At 51.4% G+C, this 10,730-nt stretch overlaps 1 protein-coding gene across 1 annotated transcript; it reads left to right on the top strand.

The window, feature by feature from the left end:
• The first annotated feature begins 684 nt into the window (after nt 1-684).
• ICAM3 (intercellular adhesion molecule 3) lies at nt 685-10,221 on the top strand. The gene is made up of 7 exons (XM_060181713.1): nt 685-871; nt 5,048-5,314; nt 7,255-7,554; nt 7,693-7,980; nt 8,390-8,644; nt 8,750-8,998; nt 9,098-10,221. The coding sequence occupies exons 1-7, from the start codon at nt 802-804 to the stop codon at nt 9,271-9,273; spliced, it is 1,605 nt and encodes a 534-aa protein (XP_060037696.1). The 5' UTR covers nt 685-801; the 3' UTR covers nt 9,274-10,221.
• The last annotated feature ends 509 nt before the right edge of the window (nt 10,222-10,730 follow it).

The raw sequence follows: 10,730 nt of genomic DNA, 5'->3' as shown, positions 1-10,730 counted from the left end.
GTAACTGAGCCCCAGCGATAACGCTAGAGGCAAAAAAAGAAAGAAAAAAAAAAGAGATCCCCTTTGGCATATAAGGTAGAGCCTGGAGGTCCTTTCTTCACTTCCTCCGTGGGAACAGAGTGCACCCTCTTTTCACAGCCTCCCCCCCTCCCCAGTTCACCAGGAAGCAGGTGTCTCACACTCCTCCCCCCTCCCCCCCTGCAGGCACCCCTGCCCTGAGAACAGAGGAAACCCACAGCCTGGGCATTTCCTGTGGATTCATTTGAGTGGGGAAGAATTCTTTTAAAAAAAAAAAAAATTATTTATTTATTTTCATTTTTGTTCCCCTTGTTTTGCTGTTGTTGTTGTCATAGTTTTTATTGTTGTTGTCATAGTTCTTACTGTTGTTGATGTCGTCGTTGTTGGATAGGACAGAAAGAAATGGAGAGAGGAGGGGAAGACAGAGAGAGAGAAAGACAGACACCTGCAGACCTACTTCACCGCCTGGGAAGCGACTCCCCTGCAGGTGGGGAGGGAGGGGGGCTCGAACCGGGGTCCTTACGCTTCACGCCACTTGCGCTTAACCCGCTGCGCTACCGCCCGACTCCCGTGGGGAAGGATTCTGCCCTGGGGTGGACTCAGCCTGTACCCCTACCTATCTTGGTACCCCAAGAAACCTATCCCCTGGCCTCGTAGGGTGGCCCCTGGCTCATCTCACGGCCCAGGCAGGCGTGGCCTCCTGGATTTTTCGCAATCTTCAAACCGCGGACAGCTGGGCTTCCGGTGATCTTCAGCTTTCTTGCTCGCTGCAAACAGGCCAAGATGGTGCCCCCAGGGCCACCGCCCCTGGCCTTCCTGGGACTGCTGCTGGTCTGGGGACTCCTGGTCCCAGGTGAGGCTGAGCTAGTTGGGAGGGGAGGAGGAGTATCTTCCCAACTTCCTTCAACTCAAATGAGACCCAGAATTCAGAAAGAGAAAGTGGCATGGCCTTAACTCAGCCTTCAGGGCTGCCTGGGATGGGGGAGTAACCCAATAAGACTTCCCCCATCTCCCCTTTTGTCTCTCCCTCCTTCCTTCTGTTCTTAGCCTCCTCCACTTGTTCTCATTCCTCCTTTCTGGGCATCCCCTTTATTTTTTTAACCAGAGCACTGTTCAGCTCTGGCTTATGGTGGTGTGGGAGCCTCAGGCGGGAGAGTCTGTTTGCATAACCAATATGCTATCTCCACTCCCTCACCCCTTCTTTTTCCTTTCCCCTCTTCTTTCTTTCTTTTTTTAAATATTTATTCATTTATTCTATTTTGTTGCCCTTTTTTGTTATTGTAGTTATTATTGTTGTCGTTATTGATGTTGTTGGATAGGACAGAGAGAAATGGAGAGAGGAGGGGAAGACAGAGAGGGGGAGAGAAAGACAGACACCTGCAGACCTGCTTCACCGCCTGGGAAGCGACTCCCCTGCAGGTGGGGAGCCGGGGGCTCGAACCGGGGTCCTTGCGCTTTGCGTCACGAGCGCTTAACCCGCTGCACTACCCACCCAACTCCTCCTTCTTCTTTCTTTCTTCTTGCCACCCAAGCCTCCAGATCCCCCGCCCCCCCAGCTGACTATCTTCACTCATGAAGTTTCTGCCCTGTTGCAAGCTCCTCCTGTGTGGTGCGGGGTGCGGGGTGCGGGGGGGGGGGGGGTTTCAAACCCAGGGCCTCATGCAAGGTGACACATACACTCTACTGGGTGAATCTCCTCCCAACCCCTACTCCATTCCTGCTCTTTGTTCTTTTTCTCTCTTCCTCTGTTTCTTCTTCTTTTTTTTTTTTTATATTTTTTATTTATTATGTATTCCCTTTTGTTGCCCTCATTATTTTATTGTTGTAGTTATGATTGATGTCATTGTTATTGGATAGGACAGAGAGAAATGGAGAGAGGAGGGGAAGACAGAGAGGAGGACAGAAAGACAGACACCTGCAGACCTGCTTCACCGCCCGTGAAGCGACTCCCCTGCAGGTGGGGAGCCGGGGGCTCGAACCGGGATCCTTAAGCCGGTCCTTGTGCTTTGCGCCACCTGCACTTAACCCGCTGCGCCACCACGGACTCCCCCTCTGTTTCTTCTTCCATCTTTCCCTTTTTCTTCTTTCCTTCCTTCCTTTCAGATTATTATTATTATTTTTTAATTGTATTATATTTGTTTATTTTCCCTTTTGTTGCCCTTGTTTTTATTGTTGCTATTGTTACTGATGTCATTATTGTTGGATAGGACAGAGAGAAATGGAGAGAGGAGGGGAAGACAGAGAGGGGGAGAGAAAGACAGACACCTGCAGACCTGCTTCACCGCCTGGGAAGCGACTCCCCTGCAGGTGGGGAGCCGGGGGCTCCAACCGGGATCCTTCCGCCGGTCCCTGCGCTTTGTGCCACGAGCACTTAACCTGCTGCGTTACCGCCCGACTCCCGCTTTCAGATTATTTTTACCCAGAGTCCTGCTTAGCTCTGGCTGATGGTGGTGCTGGGGGTTGAACCCGAGGCCTTAGAGCCTTGGGCAGGAGAGTCGTTTTTAAAGTTTTTAAAAAATACTTATTTATTTATTTTCCCTTTTATTGCCCTTGTTTATATTTGTGGTTATTATTGTTGTTGTTATTGATATCATCATTGTTGGATAGGACAGAGAGAAATGGAGAGAGGAGGGGAAGACAGAGATGGGGAGAGAAAGATAGACACCTGCAGACCTGCTTCACACTTGTGAAGCGACCCCCCTGCAGGTGGGGAGCCGGAGGCTTGAACTGGGATCCTTAGTTGGCCCTTGAGCTTGACTCCACCTATGCTTAACCCGCTGTGCTACTGCCGACTCCCAAAGGCATGAGTCTTTTTTTTTTTTTTTTAAGAATTTATTTATTTATTCATGAGAAAGATAGAAGGAGAGAAAGAAGCAGACATCACTCTGGCACATGTGCTGCCAGAAATTGAACTCAGGACCTCATGGTTGAGAATCTAATGCTTTAGCCACTGTGCTACCTCCCAGACCACAGGCATGAGAGTCTTTTACAGAACCATTATGTTGTCTTCCTCGTCCTGGATTATTTTATTTTATTTTTGCATCCAGGGTTGTTGCTGGGGCTCGGTGCCTGCACTATGAATCCACTGCTCCTGGAGGCCATTTTTTCCCATTTTGTTGCCCTTGTTGTTGTTGTTGGATAGGACAGAGAGAAATAGATAGAGGAGGGTAAGGCAGAGAGGGAGAAAGACACCTGCAGACCTGCTTCACTGCTTGTGAATCGACCCCCCTGCAGGTGGGGAGCCAGGGGCTCGAACCGGGATCCTTATGCTGGTCCTTGTGCTTCATGCCATGTGCACTTAACCCACTGCACTACCACCTGGCCCCCATCTTATTTTATTTATTTTAATTAATTAATTTATTTATTGGATAGAGACAGAAATTGAGGGGAGGGGGAGATAGAGATGGAGAGAGACAGAGAGACACCTGCAGCCCTGCTCCACTACTTGTGAAGCTTTTCCCCTGCAGGTGGGGACCAGGGGCTTGAACCCGGGTCCTTGTGCACTGTAGTGTGTGTTTGCTTAATGACATGCACCACCACCTGGCCCCCCCTTATTTTATTTTTTTATGATTTTTAAAATATTTATTCCCTTTGTTGCCCTTGTTGTTTTATTGTTGTAGTTATTGATGTTGTTGTTGGATAGGACAGAGAGAAATGGAGAGAGGAGGGAAAGACAGAGAGGGGAAGAGAAAGACAGACACCTGCAGACCTGCTTCACCGCCCGTGAAGCGACTTCCTTGAAGGTGGGGAGCCAGGGGCTCCAACCGGGATCCTTAAGCTGGGCCTTGTGCTTTGCATCACCTGCGATTAACCCGCTGCGCTACTACCTGACTCCCCCATTATTTTATTTTAAAAACATTTATTTATACTGGAGAGAGGAGAGAAGCAGAGCTCCCCCCTGGCACATGTGATGCTGGGGGTCAAACTCAGGACCTCAGGCTTGAGTTGAGAGTTCTGCGTTTTATCCACTGTGACATCTCTTGGGAAACTAGATTATTTTGTTTTATTTATTTTGCCTCCAGGGTTATCGCTGAGGCGAATCCACTGCTCCTGGAGGCTGTTTTTCCCATTTTGTTGCCCTTGTTATAATTCTTACTGTTGTCATAGCTGTTGTTGTTGTTGGATAGGACAGAGAGAATTGGAGAGAGGAGGGGAAGACAGAGAGGGGGAGAGAAAGATAGAAACCTGCATACCTGCTTCACCACCTGGGAAGCGACTCCCCTGCAGGTGGGGAGCCAGGGGCTCAAACCGGGATCCTTATGCTGGTCCTTGCACTTAACCCGCTGCGCTACCAGCCCAGCCCCCTAGATTATCTTATTTATTTTGCCTCCAGGGTTCTCTAGGGGGGTGAATGCCTGCCTGTATGGCTTCACTATTCCAGGCAGTATCTTGCTTTTCATATTATTATTATTATTATTATTATTATTATTATTATTATTATTTTGCCTCCAGGGTTATCACTGGGGCTGGTAGCCACCGCCCCTGGAAGCCATTTTTTTCTCATTTTATTGGACATGACAGAGAGAAATTGAGAGGGATGGGGGAGTTATAAAGATAGACACCTGCAGACCTGCTTCACTACTCCTGAAACCCCCCCTTCCCCCTTCCCCAGGCAGGTAGGGAGCTGGGAGCTGGAACCCTGATCCTTTTCCGGTGGTGGAAGTGTGCTCAGCCAAGTTCCCCACTGCCTCGCCCCTCCTCCTTTCTCCCCCTCCTCTGCTCTCCTTCCTGTCCCACTATATTTCCTTTCATCCAGCGCATCCCTACTTTCCCTCCTACCTGCCCTTATATGCCTCCTCCTCCAGGAAGCCTTCCTGGAGTCCAAGGCTTCAAAAGGAACCTGCCCCAGTCCCCTTTCCCATCTCTTCCAGATTCCTTGCCCCCCTTTCCCTAACCTGAAGAGAAACCCCAGAGAGATAAGATTCCAAGGCATCTCAGCACACTGCGGGGGGGAGGGGGGAAGAGAGAGGGGTGAGGGGGTTCCAGGATGCACCCCAGTTTGAGCACCTCTCTCTTCCCATTCCCTAAGGCGCCCCTGGACAGAAGTTCCCAGTGCGAGTGGAACCCCCTGAGTTGGTGGTGCCCGCCGGCGGGTCCCTGGTGGTGAACTGCTCCAGCGAGTGTCCCGAACCCGTGAACTTCTCCCTGGAGACGCCCTTCAGCAAGGACACACTGGGCAAGGGCCGGGGCTGGGCAACCTTCCGGCTCAGCAATGTGACAAGTGACCACAAACTCCTATGTTCCTCTTACTGTCTCGGCTCCCAGGAAGCGGGTGCGGCCAATGTCACCGTCTTCGGTAAGTGGACGGGGCGGCCGCCAGGGGGCGCCCGAGGGACGTGGCAGCGAGAGACCAAGAGACACAGAAACGGGGGGGGCAGTCAACCCGCTTCTCCGGATCCCCAAAACATTGGTTTTAAAATATTTTACTAACGGGGGGTTGGGGGATCGTGAGGTAGCGCAGGGGGTTCAACGCACATGGCGCAAAGCGCATAGGGCCGGTGTAAGGATCCTGGTTCAAGCCCCCGGCTCCCCACCTGCAGGGGAGTCGCTTCACAGGCGGTGAAGCAGGTCTGCAGGTGTCTGTCTTTCTCTCCCCCTCTCTGTCTTCTAGCGGCTAAGGCACTAGAGTCTCAAGCATGAGGTCCTGAGTTCGATCCCTGGCAGCACATGGACCAGAGTGATGTCTGGTTCATTCTCTCCTCCTGTCTTTCTCATTAATTAATAAATAAAATCTTAAAAAAATAAGTTAAATATTCTTCTTCTTTTTTGGGGGGGAGGTTGTTTATATGGATATGTACTTCTTGCTGAACTGAGGCAAATGCTAAGTGTTTGTTGCTGAATCAGTGTTGTTAGTATTTGATGAAGAAGTACTCTGGATTACTTTTTCCTTTTTTTTTATTTATTACTTATTCCCTTTTGTTGCCGTTGCCCTTGTTGTTTTATTGTTGTAGCTATTATTGTTGTCGTTGTTGTTGGATAGGACAGAGAGAAATGGAGAGAGGAGGGGAAGACAGAGAGGGGGAGAGAAAGATAGACACCTGCAGACCTGTTTCACCGCCTGTGAAGAGACTCCCCTGCAGGTGGGGAGCCAGGGCTCAAACCAGAATCCTCATGCCGGTCCTTGTGCTTTGCGCTACCTGCGCTTAACCTGCTGTGCTACAGCCCGATTCCCGGGAATAGATTTTTAAAAATATATATATTTATTTACTTTTCCTTTTGTTGCCCTTTTTTTTTTTGTTGTTGTTGTTGTTCTTCTTGTATTTATTATTGTTGTTGTTACTGATGTCGTAGTTGTTGGATAGGACAGAGAAAAATGCACTACTGCCCAACTCCGGGAATGGAGATTTGAACCCAGGTCCTTGTGCATAGTAACATGTGTGCTTAACCAAGTGTACCATTGCCTGCCTCCCCCCCCCCAGTTAGTTTTTATATTCAATTCATTTGGGGGGGGAACTGGGGAAATAGCATAGTGGGCTCAGAAATGTTTTTTTTTGTGTTTTTTTTTTGCGGGGGTGTTTGGGGTGGAAGAAGTTAACTTACCTGCGCAGGATGCAGGCACCACCCAACATTTAACCCGTCTTGGCACCACAAGGAAAGAGAGAAGCAGGGCTTCCTTCCATGCCAGGAATCAAACTCAGGACCTCATGCTTGAGAATCCAAGGCTTGATCCACTGTGCCCCCTCAGGGTCATATGAGACCTACATTCTGACCCAGGATATGTCGCTTTCTGGCTATGCCTGCCTGGGGGTGGCGAAACATTTCTCTTCTCCCTACCCCTTTTTGTGGCCTCAGTTTCTCTCAACTGTCAAACAGAGCCTGAGAGGCAGACGGAGGTGTTTTCCCAGGGAGGTGGTATGATCTGTAAGAATATGGAAATCAAAGAAACAAACGGGGGGAATTTGCGGATGGCCATTAATTCAAGTTCATAAACAATGACCTTCCTTCCTTCCTTCCTTCCTTCCTTCCTTCTGCCTCACAGCCAAGTCCTTGGGAGCTGGGTGGTTTGATATGACTTCCTATGTGCCTGGCGAGGTGTCAGAGGAAACCAGAAATCCTTAATGTCCTTCACCAAGAGAACAAACACTTAAAGCCCAACAAGACTTGGGAATTTTCAGGGTTTATTACTCCTGTCCTGTTCTCTGTGTCTCGGGGGCAGGGAGCCTCACTGATGATGATGCACTGATGCCTTCTCTCTTTCTCTCTCTCTCTCTCTCCTGTCCCCAACCCCAACTCCAGCCTTCCCTGACCGGGTGGACCTGGCCCCCCTGCCCCCCTGGCTCCCAGTGGGTGACAATTTCACCCTGAGCTGCCGGGTGACTGGTGGGACGCCCCGAGCCAACCTGGTGGTGGTGTTGCTTCGAGGGAAGGAAGAGCTTCACCGGCAACAGCTGGCTGAGGAGGGGGTCACTGTCGTGGTGGAGGCATCGAGGAAGGACCATGGGGTCAACTTCTCCTGCCTCACAGAATTGGACTTGAGGCCTCATGGACTGGGAGTGTTCCAGAACCTCTCGGCCCCCCAGCAGCTCCGAACCTTCGGTAAGGAAAGACAGAGGGGGTGGGGAGAGGAGGAGGAGAGGGGTTGTGCGGAGACAGATTGGTGGGGTGGGGGGCGACACTGGTGGAGCCAACGGGCCTAGGCGGGAACGTCCCGCTCACGTCCAACCTTCTCCCCAGTCTTACCCTCGACGCCCCCTGAACTCTTTGTACCCCGATTGTTGGAGGTGGGCACGTTGGACTTGGTGGGGTGCATCCTGGACGGGCTGTTCCCAGCGTCCGAAGCCGAGCTGCAACTGGCACTGGGAGGCCAGTGGCTCAGTCCTGCCGTCTGGAAGCACGGGGACCATCTCCGGGCCAGCGCCGAGGTCACTGCCCTCGACGGGCAGGAGGGCACCCTGGAAGTGCTTTGCAGAGTGACCTTGGCAGGAAGGAACCTGGAGACCCGGGTGAACACCACCATTTATAGTAAGATGGGGCGTGGTTACGTTTGGGGGCGGGGCTTGGCGCACCCAGAATCGCTACTTGATTGGCTGGGGGCGTGGTTTGTATTGCTTATGGGGCGTGGCCAGATCACCCGCAGCTGGAAGGGGCTGGGAGAGGCCCGGAGGAGAATTTCAAAGCGAGCGCTCTCATTGGGCGAGGGGCACGTGAGAGCTGTGATCTGATTGGCTGAAAGGCGTGGCTTGTGGCCTGGAGGGGGTGTGGCCAGTGTGTGCATTGAGGCTCACGCCTTTCAAAGCGAGCGCTCTCATTGGGTGAGGAACTCCTAGGGGGCGTGGCCTAAGCATCTAAAGTGCCTGCAAGGGGCGGGGCTTGTTCCACGGGAGGCTCGGGCGGGAAATGCGAAGGAACCAACCTCGCACCCACTTTCCAGGCTTCTGGGGGCCCAATCTGACTCTGAGCGAGCTCAGCGCTCTTGAGGGGACCACGATCAACGTGACGTGTGCCGCAGGCCCCCAAGTCCAGGTCTTCCTGGACGGAGTTCCCGCCGCTGCCCCCGGGCAGCCCGCCTGGCTTCAGATCCACACCACCGAGGAGGACGATGGGCGCCTTATCCTCTGCAACGCCACGCTCGACGTGGGGGGGGAGCTCCTGCACCGGAACCGGAGCGTCCAGCTGAGAGTCCTGTGTGAGTGGCTCCCCCCCCCACTTTGCCCCCCTCCACACCCACGTCACTCCCGCCCCCACCTTGTGCCACAGATGTCTCTGATCCTTTAGTTGGACTATTTCACAGACGGCCCCACCATTGACCCGGCCCAATGTCCCCCGCGTGTGACTTGGAAGGACAAGACGACCAACGTGCTGCATTGCCAGGCGCGGGGCAACCCGGACCCCAAACTCGGGTGTTTTCAAGAAGTCTCCGGCCGCGAGGTGCCCATCGGTGCCCCCTTCTTTGTCAACATGAGCTATAACGGGACCTACTTCTGCCGGGCCACCAACCTCCTGGGCACTTATAACTTGAAGGTGGTGATGGACGTGCAGGGTGAGAGCTGGGGGATGTGCAGGGTGGGGCAGTGGGCGTGGCTCTAGAAAGCCATGGGGCGGGGCCACGGGTTAACCCCTCCCTCCTCTCACTTTGCAGATCGGAACCTGAGCAGTGTTACCACAGTCCTGGTAATCTTTGTGCTCCTGGGTCTACTCGTTCTCACCGCGTCTTCTCTGTACGTCTTCTGCTTCCACAGACATACAGACAGCTATCAAGTCATGCCTCTCATGTCCAGGGAGCCCAAGGAAGCGGCAAGAGATGTGGCTTCTTGAGGCCTTGGAGGCTGCAGGTTCAGTCCCTGGCACCACCTTCAGCCAGAGCTGAGCAAGCTTCCAGTTCCATCTTCATCTCTCTCTCTCATTAATAATAAATAATTAAATAAGAAGATGGGGGGGATGACGGGGGAATTAGCATAATGGTTATGCACAGAGACTTTCCTGCCTGAGGCTCCAAAGTCCCAAATTCAGTCTCCCACACCACCTACGTCAGAGCTATGCACCTCTTTAAAAAAAAAAAAAAAAAAGAGGAGGAGGAGGGATGCTGGTTGTATCTTCAAGTTTCACAGATGCACACCAATAAACCATATATATATAAGGACCAGCATAAGGATCCCGGTTCGAGCCCCCGACTCCCCACCTGCAGGGGAGTCGCTTCACAGATGGTGAAGCAGGTCTGCAGGTGTGTATCTTTCTCTCCCCCTCTCTGTCTTCCCCTCTCGATTTCTCTCTGTCCTATCCAACAACAAAATCTTTTAAAATCTTTAAAAAACATATATGTACTTTTTTTATATATTGAGAGAAAGACACAGAGAGGTACCAGAGTTCTAACTCGTCTCTTGACGCTGGTAAATAGGAGGGATTAAACCTGGGGCTTTTTTTTTTTTTTAAGTATTTATTTTTTTAGAGTGATGCAGAGAGAGAAAGACACAGAGAGAAATACCAGAGCACTGCACAGCTCTGGCTTATTGTGGTGTGGGGGATTGAACCTGGGACTTTGAAACCCTAGGCAGGAAAGTCTGTTTGCATAACCATTATGCTATCTACCCCCGCCCAAACCTGGGGCTTTTGAAAGTCTTTTTTGGGACTGGTTGAATGCACATGTGACAATGTAGAAGGACCCAGGTTCAAGCCCCCAGTCCTCAGATGCAGGGGGAAGCATTCTAAGTGGTGAAATAGTGCTACAGACATTTTTATCTCTATTAAATAACTGAAGATGATTTTTTTTTTTTAAAAGAGAGAAAGTATTTTGCATAACTATTATGTTACCCACCCCGCCTATCCAGTAAAATTTTCACAATCCAGTGTTTGGTGGCCCAAGAAACAGAGCTAATGGTAGAGCTCTGGGCTTGCAAACACAAGGTCCTGAGTTCGATCCCCTGCAGTTCCTATGCCAGAGAAGTGTTCTTCCCTCTCTTGTGACAGGGCTGGCAAGATCGCTTCCTAGGGGCTTGCCTGCCTTGCCATTAGCTTTCAACCCTGGGGGACACAGCACATGGAGGTATTCTGACACTGGAAAAACTTAATGACCTTAGCCATTGTGTCTCTCCTTTGTCTCTGTTTTTATTTGGGGGGGTATAGAGACAGAACAATTGGGAGGGGATGGGGATATAGAGAGATAATTGTAGCCCTGTTTTCACCACTCACGAAACCTTCCCCCCCTGCAGGGGGTGACCAGGAGCTTGGCCCTGCATCCTTGTGCATTGTAATATATGTGCTTAACCAGGCCTCCA

This window comes from Erinaceus europaeus, chromosome 23 (assembly GCF_950295315.1).
Source record: "Erinaceus europaeus chromosome 23, mEriEur2.1, whole genome shotgun sequence".
NCBI classification, from domain to species: domain Eukaryota; kingdom Metazoa; phylum Chordata; class Mammalia; order Eulipotyphla; family Erinaceidae; genus Erinaceus; species Erinaceus europaeus.
Note: the sequence above shows the minus strand (reverse complement) of the source record. Positions and strands in the feature narration are given on the sequence as shown.

Coding starts and splice junctions, on each gene's coding strand:
- ICAM3 (XM_060181713.1), top strand. CDS start 802: ATGGTGCCCCCAGGGCCACCGCCCCTGGCCTTCCTGGGACTGCTGCTG. Junction 7,555..7,692: donor CCAGCAGCTCCGAACCTTCG/GTAAGGAAAGAC, acceptor CCTTCTCCCCAG/TCTTACCCTCGACGCCCCCT. Junction 8,999..9,097: donor GGTGGTGATGGACGTGCAGG/GTGAGAGCTGGG, acceptor CTCACTTTGCAG/ATCGGAACCTGAGCAGTGTT.